The sequence below is a fragment of the Trachurus trachurus genome (assembly GCF_905171665.1).
Source record: "Trachurus trachurus genome assembly, chromosome: 3".
In the NCBI taxonomy this organism is placed as follows: Eukaryota; Metazoa; Chordata; class Actinopteri; order Carangiformes; family Carangidae; genus Trachurus; species Trachurus trachurus.
Window position 1 is genome coordinate 27,417,832 of NC_139893.1, and position 20,041 is coordinate 27,437,872.

The following is a 20,041-nucleotide window of genomic DNA, read 5'->3' on the forward strand; positions in this document are numbered from 1 at the left end:
CTCTGTATTTCCTCTCGTAGAGGTTTCATCATAGCCACAGGGACTCTTCGCTTTGGGAGTTTCACAGGTTCCACAGTGGAGTCAATCTCAATTTTATATTCATCTTCCAAGCACCTATCCCCTGTGAACACATCCTTGAACTCAGTCTTTATCTCATCCAAAGTCCATGTCGACTCACTGTTGTCAGTTGTGGAAACAATACTATCAGTGGCAAATATGTTCTCATGAGTTTTATGGCTTCACTAGCTTTCCGGCCAAGCAGGGTGTTTATTGTTCTGTAACAGCATGCACTTTCTTCCTCTGTTCTCTGTGACTCACTTTGCTCCTGCAAGTCACTGCGAAGTGGTTTTCTTTTCCACATTTTTTGCATCTTTTCCTAAAAGCAGGACATTTAGTTTTTTGTCTTTCATGCATTCTTCCACAAAATTTGCATGATATTTCTGTACTTTTGTCTGCCTTTGTTCTCCGCTGGAAAGCATGCACTTCCTCAACTACTTGTCCCTCAATAGTCTTGCTGTGCTCACGAGAGATTTCCATAGCTCTACACACCAGTAGACATTTATCCTGTGTCAAATCATCCTCTCTGAGCAGTCTTTCTCTCCAACTCGAGCTGTGTGTGTCACAAACAATCCTATCCATAATAAGGGAGTCTTGTAGCCCACCGAAGTTGCAGGTGCTGGCTAACATCCTCAAGTCTGTGTTCAATACAAATTTAAATTTTGGGTGAACTATCCCTTTAATGTATTTTTTTATAAGTTTTATGTTGGTGAACATGTTTACTTTGGTGAATTTGGGGATTTCCATATCTGCTAGAAGACGGGAACCAGAATGCAGACAAAATTCGCAATTAATAGAAACCAGGCTCTTCTCCTCTCTGAAGAGCCTGGTGACGCGAGGCTAGTTCAGCGTTGGGTTCAAATCAAGGTGAAGCAAGGTATCACGCCCGCGGAGTAACCCAATGTAAGTGACACGGCTTTCCGCAATACTGTCACGTGTCACTGCGCAGCATCGCTAACTGTCTGCCAGCTTTTTCTCATGGCTCATTCACGTAAAAGAAAGCACCTAACATCATAATAAACCACCCAGCATGAAGCTTAGAGCTACATTGCCACCTACTGGACTAAAGTGTGGTACACTGGATCACTGCTGGTTGTCTTTTCCGCGGTCATAACTCGTTGAAGACTCTGATCGTGCACGCGATTAGTTGTGGTAATGCGGTACAAGCAGAGGAGGGAGGGAGGGAGAGAGACGGCAGCTTGATTGACACATCACGATCCAATTGACTTTAATGTCGCGTTCAGAATGATTGGATGCTGTTTTTACACACGCACAGCTGACTGACTTTTTGTGAAAAAACATTTAATTAATTGGTTGCACTTGGAATGTGAAGAAGATTTCAAACAATTTTGTAAAAAATGCTCCAGAATAGTATCTCCAACCCTACCTTTGCAAAAAAAAAACTGATTAATGCTGTCTCTCCGCCACTATATAATATAAATAACTAAGCTTCTGCAAAAGCTTCATCCCCTCTGCCATTAAACCTATAAACAGCATTCGGTAGATGTCATGGTTTTTGTGTATTCTTTCTGGTGCTGTATTATGTGTGTTGGTGTCTTTAGAAAGTCAAAATGAATTTCAATCATGAATCTGAATCAGAATCTAATAGTGATGATAAAGTAGTAGACAGTGTAAGCTACATGAACCATGTGATCGCGTGCGGCGAGATCAAAGAGTGTCGAAACTCTCTCTTCTATGGGTCTGGCTGTACCTCTTTTATATAGGTACAGTACCTTTAAGTTGACCAGTGAACCTTGTTGCTAGGCAACCACCACCCAAATTATTTTGTTAGCCTATCAGAAGGACATGGTTTTTGGATAGATAACGAAAGAAATGAATTAATTGTAATGAGAAAATGGACTTTGTTATATTGAGATAACAAAATAATAAGTAGTTATCACCAGAAAATGGCAATGAAAAAAAAGGCTATATGTGGCTGTTCTCAGCTTCTGTAGAGACAACTTCAACACATGCACTACAAAAAACCACAAAGGATCAGAAGTACTTTTTTTCAAATTGTGCAAGTATAGTTGCAATGCATGTCTTATCAAATTGATGAAGTTGTTTTCTGAATTTGTAGCACGATCATGTTTTTATGTTGTATTTAGTTGCATTGAGTTGAGCTCTCAGGGCTGCCGTACGCTAGACAGAGCAGCTTTGTATGGAGTCACCTGCCATCGCTATTCTGATTTTCAGTGCAGTGACACTCTGAAAACAACATACGGTGTGTGGAATTATCACTTTCATCATTATCATCAGGACTATTGATGCTGCCAACCTGCCAGTGTTTACCTGTCTGTTGCTTTATGCATGTTGGCACAGACCTTAGAGGTTTCAAACAATTAAACAAATTTTTTTTTTTCTCTCCAGACTGAAATATGAGCAGCCGAGCACACAGAAAGGGTAAGATATTGAAAACGCATTTTCTTTTGTCTTGTTTAAGTCTAATAATGTTGCTAGTCCTCCAATGTGGGCAGCTCCAAATTTGGGAGCTTGACTACGCTTCTCTGCACAGTCTTAACTATCTGGGACAAATCTCTCTACTTCGGTAACACTTTACAATAAGGTACACAAAATTAGAGTAGTTAATGAGTAACTAATGAAGAACTAATGAGGAACTAATGAGTAGTTAGTGAGGAACTAAGCTACACAAAATTACAGTAGTTACTGAGGAACTAAGCTACACAAAATTACAGTAGTTACTGAGGAACTACTGATTAATTAACTATTAGTTAATGGTCAGTTCTTCAGGAACCCCTGATCAAATTTCAGAGGAGTAGTTACTGAGGAACTAATGAGTAGTTAGTTAGGGAACTGAGATACACAAAATTAGAGTAGTTACTGAGGAACTAATGATTAACTAACTATTAGTTAATGGTCAGTTCTTCAGGAACCCCTGATCAAATTTCAGAGGAGTAGTTAATGAGGAACTAATGAGGAACTATTAATGATCAGTTCTTCATTAACTCATGATCAAATTTCATAGAAAGTTAATCACAACTTGATGATTAGTGAACTAGTTACTTCATCAGTACAGAATCATTACTCAGTAACATGTCCAGTAGTTAACCTTTATGACCTAAAGTGACACATAATGAGTGGTTTTTCATTTCTTCATCTTCATCTTTACATTAGTAGTTCCTTAAAAAACCACAGACAGCAGGATTCTTTAGAAGATTTTATTCATTAATTTCAGACCACATACACATCAATATGACCATCCATGTTGCCTTTGAAATAAATATGATAGTTTGTCACATGTTTGGTAGGCTAAATGAATGTATCATGGGGCTGTGTAGTACTGTATACTGATCACACCGTGGTTCACAGTAAAGTTGTTTGAGGTGCACAAAATTTAGAGTAGTTATTTACTATGAAACAAATTTGGAATGAATGAGGAACTCACTATTAGTTAATGGTGAGTTATTCAGTAACTCCTAATCAAATTACTGAGGAACTAACTATTAATTAATCATTAGTTACCCTTTTTGTGTACCTTAAGGTAAAGTGAGACATCAAAATGAGTAGGTAATGAGTACTGAATCATTACTTAATCATTAGTTACCCTTTTTGTGTACCTTATAGTAAAGTGAGAAATCAAATTGAGTAGGTAATGAGTACTGAATCATTACTTACCCTTTTTGTGTACCTTATAGTAAAGTGAGACATCAAAATGACTAGGTAATGAGTACTGAATCATTACTGAATCATTAGTTACTCTTTTTGTGTAAGGTACACAAACATTACAGTAGTTACTGATGAACTAATGAGGAACCAAAATAATCATTTGCCTCCATGTGCACCAAAATGACATAGAATGTAAAACAACAACAAAAACCTTTGTAACTTACTTGCTTAAAAAAAAAAAGTCATTTGTCTTGTATTTTGGAAACAAGATCTTCAATTCGGGTGGCTCACCTGTGCAGCTTTACTGTGAGGAGCAGTGAATTCATTTGACGACGATGAGAGAAGTAATGGACAGAGCAAGGAAGAGCAGAAGCTCCCATCTCAACTATATCAGAGACGTTCTATCAAGGATGAGGATGTGACCGTACAGTATAAGTACATTTTAATGGTATCTCTCTCTTTTTTTTTAATACAAATTCGGTAAGATTGCTCCTCAAATTTACTGTAAGATAACTTTGTCCAAAGTGAATTTAGCCCTCTAAAACCGACCGTAGTTTGGTTAACCGAACGTTACATTGATGCTACGCTTGCCAGAGGTGTGGACTTGGACTCGAGACTTGAGACTTGACTTGGACTCGAGTCCCGATTTTGATGACTTAAGACTTGCTTGATCAAATCAAAAAAAGACTTGGACTCGCTTGGGACTTGAGAGCAAAGACTTGAGACTCTACTTGGACTTGAGAGCAAAGACTTGAGACTCTACTTGGACTTGAGAGCAAAGACTTGAATTCAAGTCAAGTCACATGCAGCTAGCACAAATATTAAAATAATTTAAAAAGTGTCACATCAATGTTAAACTGTAGCAGCCAGCCAGAGACGTTCTATATGGAACCCACTCCTGTTATCAGTCTTGGCTGTATAATTAATGCCAACACACTAATGCCTACCACACATAAAGATAATCTGGCTGATTTTGCCCCGATTTTCCCCCTTCTGACCAAAGACAAAAATCGCCCGATTATCTTAGGCTCTTGAGATTATTTTATGAGATTCTCCTGTAGTGTGTGGTGTTTTAAGATTTAATTCTCCTGACAATCGACTCATAAAACGTTTGGCGGCGACAATCGTAAATATTAAACATGTTCAATATTTACGATTGTTGGCCCCAACAATTGTGACCGTTTGGATCAAAAGTCGGCTTGTGTGTGGGGGAACACGACAATCCTGAGTCACCGTCTCCGCAGAATTTGACGTGAAATTGAATGTAACCAATAAAGAAGCAGCTGACTGCAGCACACGTAGCATAACAAACCAGTGTGGCTAACGGCTCCATGGCTCCCAAAGACAGTTTAATAGAGTATCTTTGATGGCTACCATCAACAGACTAGCTACATCAGATCATGTTTGATCAGGCAAGATTTCTGGCGTGTTACTGTACGTCAATTTTAAATAGCTTTATTGGCATGAGAAGGCAGTTTATTGGCATGAGAAGGCACTTATATTGACAAAGCATTTTACAATAGAATATGAATAAAAATAAACAGATGAATAAGTGACAGAACTTTATAATCGATTTGTTTGGGACTCAAAACAAAAATCTTAGGACTTGGTTGGGACTCGAAAAAAAATCTTAGGACTTGGTTGGGACTCGAAACAAAAATCTTAGGACTTGGTTGGGACTCGAAAAAAAATCTTAGGACTTGGTTGGGACTCGAAACAAAAATCTTAGGACTTGGTTGGGACTCGAAAAAAAATCTTAGGACTTGGTTGGGACTCGAAACAAAAATCTTAGGACTTGGACTTGACTTGGGACTTGAGAGCAAAGACTTGAGACTCTACTTGGACTTGCAACATAAGGACTTTCTCCCACCTCTGACGCTTGCACATGTTTTACAAAACATTAAATAACTTATGAACCGTTTATGATAGAGACGAGCTGTGAACAGCATCTGAATCGGGGGGTTATCCGCTTTCCGAGGGTCTTTGAATGGTGCCTCTACGACAACACGTGACACTGGAAGAGAAGCTAAACCGAGCATAGCATTGATGCTGAGGTTGCACATTTTTGTCAAAATATTTAATAACTTATGAACTGTATATGATAGAGACGAGTTGTGAACAGCATCTGAATCACTGGATTTTTTGAATGGTGCCTCTATGACAACAGGGGACGATATGCGTCATGTAACCACATGGTAAGGGAACAGAGCTAAACCGAGCTAGCATCAATGCAACACTTGAGCATAATGCAACACTTGAGCATACTTTCATAGAGGCACCATTCAAGGACCCTCGGAAAGCAAAGAATCCCGCGATTCAGATGCAGTTAACAGGTTATTTAATGTTTTGTACAACGTGTGCAAGTGTAGCATCAATGCTACATTCTGTTAACCGACCATAGCATTGATGCTATGCTAGGTCACTTTGGAGAAAGTTAGCATAGTAAAATTTGAGGAGTCATCTTACACATCTTCCAAAAAAAAAAAAAAAAGACAGATACCATTAAAATATCACTGTACGGTCACACCCTCATCCTCGAGATATCGTCGAAATGGGATTTTCCTTCTTTTGATTTTCCCTGCATGGTCCATTGCTTCTCTTGTGCCAAGTGAATTCACTGCTCCTCACAGTAAAGGTGCACAGGAAATGATGATCTCGTTTCCAAAATAAAAGACAAATGACACTTTGTAAATGACCTTTAATATGATAAGAACATTACTTCATTTGTTGTTTTTATGTTTATTTATTTAGTTTCTGAACATTAGTCAAGGTTAGGGCTTTATTTCTTATATATTAAGCCGATGTTATATTCAGTGCTTTTATTTTGAAAGCGTCTCGCCGAGACCTCATAAACTTCCGGTGCTACGGATTTTACCGGCAGTGTGTCTGCAAGGCCAGAGTGTCTTCAATGCTAAAAGTGTGCCTAACTTACATGAAACGCCCTAGCACCTGGCTAATAAGGGGCACAAGGTTTGTTTTTGTTACCTTTTCATGCTATATTTATCTCCGGCTCGAGTTTGGTCGCCGTTGATAGTCTCATGTATGGAACATGTTGTGGTTAGCGGTAGCTATTAGCATTGGCCAGCTCGGCTTAGTTAGCTTAGCTTAGCTCCATCTCACTTGAATACATTGAAGTGAGATGGAGCTAAGCTAACTCGTTGATTGTTTTATTAATGCAACAGGACTGTTTTGTCTGTTTGATGTGAGGTCTGGTAAGGTTAAAAACTGTTTATTGGATTAAAAACAAACGGTCAAAAATATTTATTTCATGGTAATACAGCACTCCATTTGGATATTGTCTTTTGATTAAATAGATAAGGAGTCAACTTACATGATTGTTTATGTGATAAAAGCAGTTAAAAATAATTTCATTTATGTAAAAGGAAAGGTAACTGTATTTTATTTTCTTCTTCTCATAGCTCTTACGGTGTGTCTGCAACTGAATACGGTCCATGGAATAAAGGAATGTGAACCATCAGTTTCATCATTTGTGACCATCATTTAGCTGGGGACGCTACACACTTGTTATTTTTTATTAGGCTATTATTAAAACAAGAAAGCTACAAAGGTTTTTCTTTTCTTTTCTTTCTCTTTTTATTTTTATTTTTTTTTACATTCTATCATATTTTCTTGTGTGTGGACATAAACAATTTTTTATTTTGGTATACCTGTGCAGGTAAAATCTTATTTTGGTGCCCGTGAAGACAAAAGTTATTTTGGTGCACATAGAGGCAAATTATTATTTTGGTTCTTCATTAGTTCATCAGTAACTATACTGTAATGTTTGTGTACCTTACACAAAAATAGTAACTAATGACTAGGTAATGATTCAGTACTTATTACCTACTCATATTGATGTCTCACTTTACTATAAGGTACACAAAAAGGGTAACTAATGATTCAGTAATGATTCAGTACTCATTACCTAGTCATTTTGATGTTTCGCTTTACTATAAGGTACACAAAAAGGGTAACTAATGATTCAGTACTCATTACCTACTCAATTTGATTTCTCACTTTACTATAAGGTACACAAAAAGGGTAACTAATGATTAAGTAATGATTCAGTACTCATTACCTACTCATTTTGATGTCTCACTTTACCTTAAGGTACACAAAAAGGGTAACTAATGATTAATTAATAGTTAGTTCCTCAGTAATTTGATTAGGAGTTACTGAATAACTCACCATTAACTAATAGTGAGTTCCTCATTCATTCCAAATTTGTTTCATAGTAAATAACTACTCTAAATTTTGTGCACCTCAAACAACTTTACTGTGAACCACGGTGTGATCAGTATACAGTACTACACAGCCCCATGATACATTCATTTAGCCTACCAAACATGTGACAAACTATCATATTTATTTCAAAGGCAACATGGATGGTCATATTGATGTGTATGTGGTCTGAAATTAATGAATAAAATCTTCTAAAGAATCATGCTGTCTGTGATTTTTTTAAGGAACTACTAATGTAAAGATGAAGATGAAGAAATGAAAAACCACTCATTATGTGTCACTTTAGGTCATAAAGGTTAACTACTGGACATGTTACTGAGTAATGATTCTGTACTGATGAAGTAACTAGTTCACTAATCATCAAGTTGTGATTAACTTTCTATGAAATTTGATCATGAGTTAATGAAGAACTGATCATTAATAGTTCCTCATTAGTTCCTCATTAACTACTCCTCTGAAATTTGATCAGGGGTTCCTGAAGAACTGACCATTAACTAATAGTTAGTTAATCATTAGTTCCTCAGTAACTACTCTAATTTTGTGTATCTCAGTTCCCTAACTAACTACTCATTAGTTCCTCAGTAACTACTCCTCTGAAATTTGATCAGGGGTTCCTGAAGAACTGACCATTAACTAATAGTTAATTAATCAGTAGTTCCTCAGTAACTACTGTAATTTTGTGTAGCTTAGTTCCTCAGTAACTACTGTAATTTTGTGTAGCTCAATTCCTCACTAACTACTCATTAGTTCCTCATTAGTTCTTCATTAGTTACTCATTAACTACTCTAATTTTGTGTACCTTATTGTAAAGTGTTACCGCAGAATTAAGCAGAATATTTGTGTTAATATACACTAAGTCTTAAATAGTTATATCTTCCGACAGCAATCATAGAGTGTTTGGTCCGAAACACAGGTCTGTCAGTCACTCTGCTCTGCTGTAAGCCGAGGAGAAAACTTTCCTTGTATCCTACAACCTTTATCCAATGAGGAGAGAGATCGGCATAAAGGGGTGGTCCTCTCTGTGTGTGCAGCCAAGGGATGCGCGTGAATGTGGTGACATAGGGACGAGGGCGGGGAATGCTAACTCCATCGGCTGACAGAAAGTTAGCCAAAACGACCGGATCGCTTACTTCTGCTTTAAAAGTGCTGACGTGCAGTGGTGGCATGTTGTCTTTCAATCTTGTCTCACAGATAGTTGAGGGTGTTGTCACAAGTAACCAACCTTGCAGAGTGATTAACTGACTCAAGTGATGTGAGAGTGGAAGCAGAAACATTTCTGTGTATACCATATAAGACCACCAATAGTTTTTGCTTCTGCATAAGAATCCAATTTTTTAGCTTTAATTTACCTGCAAGTTTATCAATGTGAAGTTTAAATGTCAGTTTTTGATCCAACCAGATGCACAATATTTCTGTTCTGTGACCTTTTCAATACTGTGTCCTGTTAGAGCAGTGATATGTGAACCACCATGTTTACATATCTGAAACATTTAGCTTCAAAGATTAGATTTTGTACCTCAGAAATCATGTCACTGTGAACTGTGTTTGTTCAAGGAGTAAAGTTTGGCCTGAGCAACAGACCATTGTGACCAGGCCTTCCCCACCAGTCATGCTGCCATTGGTGGAACAAAGGCTGGAGGGTGTGTCTGTACACACCAAATAACTGACAAGATATTAGGTTTCAGCAAAATGGGAAGTTGTCAAGAGATGGCCTTTGAATACATCAGATAAACAGAAGCACTGGGATCCATTGTCAGTCTTTGTCTGAGTTTGAGTTTATGAGTGGACAGAGTAGTAAAGGCCTGTGGTCTGATGCTTTTGTGATGGTTTGAATAATCTACTCAGAATACAGTATAAATTAATTTACATGTAGTACGTTTCCATAATGTTGTGTTGGTTGACTAAAACCAGAAAATCCACGTGAACACGTTAGTCTAACTGAGATCGTATCACATGGCACCAACACACCCAGCCGTGGCCATGCTCAATGTTCCTGCCGGCTTTGACATGGAAGTCGTACAAAACTGTGTTACACAAGAAAAAGCCTGTTAAAAAAAAGTAGTGCAGTCTAATTGTTTGTTGATTGCTTGGTCTGCAACATTGAAAACTGGAACAAGTCCAATACCAGCAAACTGAAAGGCAGCAGATCACCAGTTATTGCACCGCTGACTAGACTTCAATCAATCAATCCCTATCATACTTACGGTACGCATAGACTGGGACAGGGCCATAAAAGCCTTGGCGTTCTTTTTGATCATTCTCTCTCATTTGATCTTCATGTTAAGGAAGTGGCACGTGTTGCATTTTTCCATCTGAGAAGGATTGCAAAGATTCGCTCTATCCTGTCATTTAAAGACACTGAGGTCCTCATACATGCTTTTGTAACATCCAGGTTGGACTATTGTAATGTTCTTCTGTCAGGGTTGCCAAAGAAATGTCTTTGAAGCCTGCAGATGGTGCAGAATACAGCAGCACATATTTTGACCGGTTCATCTAGATATGACCATATTACTCCTGTGCTGGCCTCCCTTCACTGGATTTCAGTGCAGGTCAGAGCTGATTGTTGTTACTCACCTACAAAATAGTTAACGGTCTCGCACCAGCTTACTTGACCGATCTGGTTGATCTTTACGAGCCTGCATGCTCCTTACGTTCCCAGGGGACTGGGCTTCTTAGTGTCCCAAAGGTAAAAAAGAAAAGCTTTGGTGAGCGGGCTTTCTCTTTCCGTGCACCAATGTTGTGGAAAAGTCTTCCACAGGACATTTGATTGGCATGCTCAGTTGACATCATTAAATCTAAGCTGAAAACACATCTTTTATCTATTGTCTATAATTCTTAAAATTGTTTGTCTAAATTGTTTTTATACTTTATACTTTTTGTAATTGCTTGTGCTTTTTTGCTGTTTTTAATCCCTGTAAAGCACTTTGACGGAAAGTGCTCTATAAATAAATGTATTATTATGATTATGATTGCAGAGGTGTGGACTTGGACTCGAGACTTGAGACTTGACTTGGACTCGAGTCCCGATTTTGATGACTTAAGACTTGCTTGATCAAATCAAAAAAAGACTTGGACTCGCTTGGGACTTGAGAGCAAAGACTTGAGACTCTACTTGGACTTGAGAGCAAAGACTTGAGACTCTACTTGGACTTGAGAGCAAAGACTTGAATTCAAGTCAAGTCACATGCAGCTAGCACAAATATTAAAATAATTTAAAAAGTGTCACATCAATGTTAAACTGTAGCAGCCAGCCAGAGACGTTCTATATGGAACCCACTCCTGTTATCAGTCTTGGCTGTATAATTAATGCCAACACACTAATGCCTACCACACATAAAGATAATCTGGCTGATTTTGCCCCGATTTTCCCCCTTCTGACCAAAGACAAAAATCGCCCGATTATCTTAGGCTCTTGAGATTATTTTATGAGATTCTCCTGTAGTGTGTGGTGTTTTAAGATTTAATTCTCCTGACAATCGACTCATAAAACGTTTGGCGGCGACAATCGTAAATATTAAACATGTTCAATATTTACGATTGTTGGCCCCAACAATTGTGACCGTTTGGATCAAAAGTCGGCTTGTGTGTGGGGGAACACGACAATCCTGAGTCACCGTCTCCGCAGAATTTGACGTGAAATTGAATGTAACCAATAAAGAAGCAGCTGACTGCAGCACACGTAGCATAACAAACCAGTGTGGCTAACGGCTCCATGGCTCCCAAAGACAGTTTAATAGAGTATCTTTGATGGCTACCATCAACAGACTAGCTACATCAGATCATGTTTGATCAGGCAAGATTTCTGGCGTGTTACTGTACGTCAATTTTAAATAGCTTTATTGGCATGAGAAGGCAGTTTATTGGCATGAGAAGGCACTTATATTGACAAAGCATTTTACAATAGAATATGAATAAAAATAAACAGATGAATAAGTGACAGAACTTTATAATCGATTTGTTTGGGACTCAAAACAAAAATCTTAGGACTTGGTTGGGACTCGAAAAAAAATCTTAGGACTTGGTTGGGACTCGAAACAAAAATCTTAGGACTTGGTTGGGACTCGAAAAAAAATCTTAGGACTTGGTTGGGACTCGAAACAAAAATCTTAGGACTTGGTTGGGACTCGAAAAAAAATCTTAGGACTTGGTTGGGACTCGAAACAAAAATCTTAGGACTTGGACTTGACTTGGGACTTGAGAGCAAAGACTTGAGACTCTACTTGGACTTGCAACATAAGGACTTTCTCCCACCTCTGTATGATTGTGATTATGATTATTGTTATTATTATGATTGACTGCTTTTGTTACTTGAATTGAAATTGAACACATTCATTCTTTATTCTCTCCAGACGCACTGACGTGAACGCTGTGACAAACTGGAACGCTCCTCTGGTTTGGGAGGGAACCTTTGACCCTGTGGTAATTGATGCCATCTATAAGAAAATGGACCCAAGGATCGCTGTGGTGGTGCTCGCTGTGGGCAAGTAGGTGCACAGGCTGATACGACTGACTGAAGGTGAAATGAATCCTGCTCACCATCCGTGATGTAGTGCAACTGTAATTGTCTTGCCTTAGACATTATCGATGTTTCTGGTTTGCTTTACTCCATCTGTGTAGATACACCCGCTTCCTGAAAGGCTTCCTGGAGACGGGTGAAAAGTACTTTTTTGTTGACTTCAAGCTCACTTACTACATCTTCACGGACAATGAAGAAAATGTTCCCAAGGTGAGTTGTTGCCTAATAATATGCAAAGTAAAGAGGAGAGTCCTGTACACTGGTCTTGCTCACCATAACAATTTATTGATTGTTCCTGACGTTTCAGTCTCTGTCAACCATTGTTGCAACTTTGAGGTTATTTTCCTGATATACATGTACATTAATGTTTTGGTCACTGAAACTGAAACTTGACGACGATTAAAAATTAAATTGGGCTAGCATTTGACTACTTGACTGATATTAAATAATTTAATATGGAGATCTTTGTGAAATTAGTGAAAATAATGCATGAAAAATGCAGTGACCATATTTGATCATATGCCCGTTTATGATAAACACTGGAAGTGTCCGTTTTTGGACATAATGCCCTGTTGAGGTAACAAACCATATAAGTGCATTTCCCTCACAAATAAGGCAATAAATCTTAGGAAAGTATGTTTTAATGTGGCCTGAGGTTTTTATATAAATTTACAGTGATTTAGAGAGAATTTGAGACATTTTGAAGCTATAAATACCTAGTGAATATGAGTGATTTTTCTAAGTTTATGACCTTATAAACAGTTGTGTAAATTTTTTAGATTAATTCATGTTGTATAAGGTTTTTATATAACTATTCAGTAATTCAGAGATAATTTTAACTAATTTCACAGGACATTTTGAAGCTATAATGAGTGACTTTATAATAATACAATATAATATGTATATAGTATAAAATACTATATATTATATGCCTATATACATATTATTATTATTACAATAATATTATTTTAATTAGAAAGGGTTAATTATTTTTATCATTATTATTTGTATTATTATTATTCTTATTGTAATATATATTATATATGTAAGTGTTTGAGTACTGCTGTTCTGTAAAAAAATTCTGCTTACAGCTTATAAGCCATACATGTCTAAAACTAAATAATTCTTGCACTTCATGTATTTTTTAAAATATTTTCTATACATACACTTCTTGGAATTTTTCTTTACCACAAAGGGGCAAGGAACCATAAATGGTCACTTCGTTGACCTTCAATTTCTACATGAAAATGAAAAATTTCGAAAAATTGTAATTAAGTCTCATTATGTCCTAGAATAACAATCTAAGGTTGAAATTTTGAATTTCAAAGTATTTCAACGAGCGCCCTATAAAGGGTCAACTGCATTGCATTATGCATAATTCACAGAAGATTTGCTTAATTGAAAAGCTGTAACTAAACCTTTAACTAAAAAACAGGTGTGTATCCCAACATGTAAATAAGAAGGTCAGATAGGAACTGGTAGTATTATTAAAGTTGTAAGTTACACCATTACACAGCAGTAAGTGATAATGATAAAGAGTTAATATTTTGTTGTCCCTCACTGGTCAGATTGAACTGGGTAAAGACCGAAAGATCACAGTTCTGGACGTCCCCAGCGCCACCCGCTGGCAGGATGTAGTTCTTAGCAGAATGAAGTGGGCCACCTACGCCATCGAGAAACAGGTAGAGTAAGAAGAGAAATGTGCTAGACCTATATCCTCCTGAGACTCGGCAATCCATTTTTGTACACTGTAGTGCACATCATATTCAAACCCATGTCTCTCATACTAAACATGTCACCTTATTAAGTCCTGGTGTTCACTACAGAGGACAACTGGCCCTTTCCAATGATATCTTGTGTGTGGGGGGTGTGACCTTCCAAACTTCCTGTGCATCTCTTTTAAAAATGGCCGACATCGCAACAAGCAGATTTTATGGGAAAGAGTACAAGTGAGCATGCTATTTACAATTTTAAGTATTTTGAGTCCTATATGTTGATTGTTTATTATAAATAAACATCTCAGCAACACTGAAGTAAATTTTCAGAACTGAATTGTTTACTTTTCATATGAAAAAAAGCTTAATTTTACTAATGTACACTGTAGTGGACATCGGGACTCTGTACTTGTGTTTCCGTCACATTTCTTTGGGAACAGCTCATTGACAGAGGCTGAGTAAATTCTTATATTCTTAAATAGATGAGGGGGATTCAGAAATTGATTTATCAGAGGATAAGAGTCCATGGTGAGATGATGATCCTGTAGGAGAGTGTAAAAGTTCAGATGAGGAAGAGCCAGATGAGGGAGATCAAGAGACAGAGCTGACGTGGTGCACCATTGGTTTCTATGGGCCGAAACCGAAACATAGGGTTTTGAGGTTTTAAATCAGTGCAGAATGAATGCCCATGGAAATATACTCCAGAAAACAGGTACCTTGATTTTGTTCTTGACTCTAAATAATGATTAATCAATGAAAATTGTTCATGGATGGACAGCAAGCCTTTTGTTGAGGCATTAATCATAATAGCATAAGATGCAGCCTGTTTGTCTTTTGCTCTAAAACGTCTGAATGGTCAATGAAATACCATCTCTAATGATGAAATCACAAAGATAAATAGTGTAGTTGATGAAAAAGAATGAAAACCCTATAATTGACATTAGTTTTTATAATATATTACTGTATTTTACATGATAATTCTAGTCTTTCCATGTACATTATAGCATCAAAATATTACACGTTTGAGAACAATATAGTCCTGTCGTACACTACAGTGCACAGGTTATAAAATTAAAATTAAATAAAAATTTCGGATTTTTTTCTTTGCAATTTGTTCTTTACCATCCCAACACTTAATTTATGTAAAAAAAAATCTAAATCAAAAAACTTTTTAGAGCAAGTGACATTTTAATCAGTTTTATTTTGTATAGTGCTCTGGAATATTGCTTATTGGTTTTGGTGTCGGGTTTAGTAGGGAAGGACCCAAATGCAGATTCGCAGGTTCGGTGACTAGGGATGGGAATTGATAAGAATTTAGCGATTCTGATTCCATTATCGATATTGCTTATCGATTCAATTCCTTATCAATTCTCTTATCGATTCTCATTGGGTGAGGGAATAAAAGAGAAATGGGTTTGTTTGCATTAGTTAACGTAACTTCATTAATCTCTTGTTCAGTCCGGTAATAACAGGCCTTTGTGGGCACTGTGTAGGCTACATCGGCTCCAGGTAAAACACCTGGAGCTGATAAACTAAAGCCAGGAACACACCGGCCCGACCGTCGGGCGTCAGGTCACGGCGGGGAGAGGCTCGCAAAAATAACAATCCAGTAAACAGCGACATCAACTCTTGACGCAGGAGCAGCCACACTACACAGTGTCGGCCGGGTTACACTCACAGGTGTGTGTGTGTGTGCCATAGGTGAGACAGGCGATGCTGTCACATCACTCAACCCCCACACTTTATATTAGCTTCTGCCTCGACGCCGTGTTTGCTTCGTTCTGACCCGAGCACAGCGTGTGTTGTTTGGTTCAGAAACTCGCGCATTTGCAAAGAAAAAAACCCCGGAATCGATAAACGGAATTGTTAAGCAGACATGCACACGATTCCAAGAACACTGACGACAAACTAACAAGGACAAAGGGAGACGCTGAGGTTAAAGCTATAGGCTAGAGCGTAACTTCTACGTGTCTGGATCCGTTTCAACCAAGACACTACAAGAGGAAATTATACAACGCTGATTAAGCCGTTCGGCTCCTCTAACACCTCGTGGTATTTTTCTGTATCTGTTCTTTTTGTATTTGGTGTAGTTGGCGACATTCCCGCGCTGGCGCACAGGAAATAATGGTGCGTTCCAGGTGTAATGGATGTGCACTCACTCCACCCATAAAGGACGTGCTAACCAACTTGCAAAGCGGTTGTCAACCTCTTGGTGAAGCGGTTAGCATCGTCGCCTGCCATGCAGGACACCAGGGTTCAGACCCCACCTAGGGCAGGCCGTGAGAGAAACACAACGCAGAGTGCCAGATATGAACATCGGCTACGCAGGCAACTCGGATGGATGTTCTTCCGACCTGTGAACTCGTACCAGTTCGATCTGGTACGAGTTCACGGGTGGGAAGTTACGAGTTTGACAGCCGTTATAGTGCACTTTCACGGGTAACAGGTCAGAAAAACACGAGTTAGCCTGGAACACTCGTCGTGACTTGAAGTCGTAACTTACGGTTTCAAAAGCCTGCCTGGAACGTAGCTAGCATAACGTTCTACTTGGTTTTACCTGACAACGAGAAGGGAGGGGGGGAGGACAGCACTGCTAGAAGCAACATGGCGGAGAACCCGAAGAAGTGACCGAGAGGTTCAGAAGTGAATCCTACTAAAAAGAAAAAGCCTTCCTGTTCGGCACAAGGTCTGTTGGCCAAGAAAGAGAGTGACAAGCGGTGGGGAGGGGAGGGGCGGGTTACACCAGGCCATACGCCATATTGAGGTGCCGGCCGTATCGTGGTAATAATGCAGAAATCCTTTAGGGGGCGATAGAAGTTACGCACTGCTTTAAATACACAAGGGTAGACACAGGCGGTGCAATCAAGACAGGTGAAACGAACATGGAGCACACAGGAAGACAGGACACGGAACTTCAAAATAAAACAGGAACTTAACTAGGACAAAGACACAGACCACGACACACAGGAAAACAAGACAAGAATTCCAAAGTAAAACAGGAAACTCAACCACGAAGAAAATGACACCAAGACAAGACACAGGGCATGACACATGACATTTGTTATGTCTAATTTCACAATATCACTATAGTGAAATGTCGGGTCCCATGTCTCATCTGTCATGATTTCAGATTCGTGAAGAAGCAGATTATCTTTTTATGATGGACGTGGACAGCCTCTTCCACAACCGCTTTGGAGCAGAGTCCCTCAGCCCGCTATCTGCTGTGCTTCACCGTGGCTACTACAAGGTCTTGATCTTTCTCATACACTGTTCATTTGAAGTGAATGTAAATATTCACTTATTTTGTGTTCTACTCATTTATTTTGACCTATGTGTTTTGGGGTTATTGTTGAATTATACTTCCAGCAGGTGCACAACCATCTTAGATGACAAAATGACTTTTGATGATCTGTAAAAAAAGCCAATCAAATTTTCTGAGGAAAGCTGAGGGGTTATCGGGTCGACAGATCATGTTTTATTCTTCCTTTCTTGAGTCAGTTTTAACTTTTGGAATAATTTCTTGGTTTGGAACCTCACTGTGTCTAATAAAAACGGCCAAAAAAATCATGGTTTTAACTTGAGTAATCTAAACCATGTCTAACAATTTGGAGTCACTCAAAGGCCATTGCAGTGAATTCTTACCACCGTCCTCACGCAGAACTTTCACTCAAGCCGTCAGGAAGGTGGTCCACCACCCCTAATAAAGCCTATCTAATCTAATCTTTTTAAATCAATAAGTTCATATCTTTTCCTCAGACATCCAGAGATAGTTTTCCATATGAGCGTCGGCCCCAGTCCACGGCATACATCCCTGCTGAGGAAGGAGACTACTATTACACTGCTGCTGTGTGGGGTGGATACCTGGAGGAAATGTACAAGCTGGTCAAGTAGGCAAAACCAAATTATGCCTCAAGTTATTTTCATGCTGTTTCAAATCAAAAGCCAATATAACGTCTTAGATACTGAAAGGGTAAAAACATTTGCCTTGTCTCAGAGCTCTGCCTCTTTCATTCACCAGGTACTGTTATGAAGAGTCAGAGAAGGACACCAAAAATAAGATTGAGGCTGTGTGGCAGGAAGAGAGTCACCTCAACAGGTACAGGGTCACAGTTGGTTCATTAGTTCCTGTCTAAAGTTTTCAATACGAGTATCTTCATGTCCCTGTCTTTATGCATGAAACTTGCAGTAGACTGAACTTGCTACTGTAACTAGTCTGTAACCAATTAGTTTTCAGTAACTTGCCCAACACTGCAAGGTAAGGTTAGAGCATGCACACACACACACACACACACACACACACACACACACACACACACACACACACACACACACACACACACACACACACACACACACACACACACACACACACACACATTTATAATTTATAACATTTTTGTGCCATTTTACCTCAGTTGTTCAATTTAGGCAATAAAAACATTTTAGAGATAGTGATTAAAGAAACATCTGGCGTCACTGAGGACTCGGTCTGTTATTAAGCAGCAGAACAAGATCTTTCTCTAACCTTGACCATTGTGGTCTACACAGAACCATGAAACAGTTTCCTGTAAACGAACAACATTACTGAGTTGAATGTGTTGGAACAAAAGACAGTTCAAACAGTTGATGTATTTTTTTGTGTATTGTATTTTCTAAACTTATAATATTGTCTGTGCTTTTGCTATTTTGAATTTTAAATTGTTAATCAATTACAATGAAATTTGACCTGTTATGAAATTTCATTTACTTTTTATCTTCAACCTCTATTAGACATAGACTGATTCATTGGTTTAGCCAACAGGACATTTTAGAAACTATCGTTATTAGTTTTTATTAGTTATTTAGAGTTTTTAATTTAGATCTGTAAGGAACTTTGAATGTCATACAAGTCAAGCTGCTTTGCTTTGCAAAACCTTCCACATAGGTACCTGTTGTACAACAAACCAACCAAGGTGCTGTCTCCAGAATACCTGTGGTCGGACTACGATAAGATGCCAGCGGACATCAAAGTGGTCAGGATCTCCCAGATGGTTAAGAACTATGCAGAAGTGCGGCCCAATGGTGGACACTGAAATTGTGTCAACACTGTATGAAGACCCTGAATGTTCTGAATAATCATAAAAAATAGCCTACTTAAAAAAAAAAAAAGACAAAATTGGAAGAGGTGGTATTGGGGAGGGTACATGATACAGTATGTGGTGCATGACGCAGTGAAGGGTTTTTGGATTCTCGGGGATTTACAGCACATTTAAGCTTTTTATGGTGGCATTTCCTATTATTATTATTGTTCAAGTATTTTGTAATCAATGGGAATGCATATGATGATGATCAAAATCAAGGGCTTTCTTCCTGTTTTACAAACTTGATTTCATTGTTTTTTATTTAGTTTAGTTAGGCTACGTTTATTTTAATTCACTGAAAAAAAATAAATAAAAACTGTTTACAAGAAAATAATGCAACTCCACAGCTTTTTGATTGTTTCAGTCAGTAAATGCTCAACTTAAAACTTAAATGCCAAAACTGAAAAATAGTAGGCCTACTAGAAATCCTGTTTTCCTCCGAACAGTAGGCTAAGTCACATCGACATTGCAGTACGCCTATTGCGTTTTATTCAAGAAACATTGCAAGAATCAGACCCTAACGTAGCCTACCCATTTTCACACACTTAGACTATTGTATTATTTGTATTGCAAAAAATAAAACAAAACAACACACATAGATTGACTCTACGAAAATTCAATTTTGTCTTTACAATGGCTTCTACAATGAGGAGAGATAACCTGTTTTTTAGAGCATGAAATGGTTCCCACTGATCATTTTAGCTGTTGTTATTATTATTATTATTATTATTAGTAGTAGTCGTAGTAAATCCTGACAGGAGAAC

General features: G+C 38.2%; 1 protein-coding gene across 1 annotated transcript; it reads left to right on the forward strand.

The window, feature by feature from the left end:
* Positions 1-1,697: 1,697 nt before the first annotated feature.
* On the forward strand, positions 1,698-19,229 carry LOC311008050 (globoside alpha-1,3-N-acetylgalactosaminyltransferase 1-like; the record flags this gene model as incomplete). Its single annotated transcript, XM_084001483.1, has 9 exons — positions 1,698-1,756; positions 2,428-2,460; positions 12,276-12,410; positions 12,544-12,652; positions 14,011-14,124; positions 17,288-17,443; positions 17,914-18,044; positions 18,176-18,253; positions 19,082-19,229. The coding sequence occupies 9 exons, from the start codon at positions 1,698-1,700 to the stop codon at positions 19,227-19,229; spliced, it is 963 nt and encodes a 320-aa protein (XP_083857609.1).
* Between the last annotated feature and the right edge of the window lie 812 nt (positions 19,230-20,041).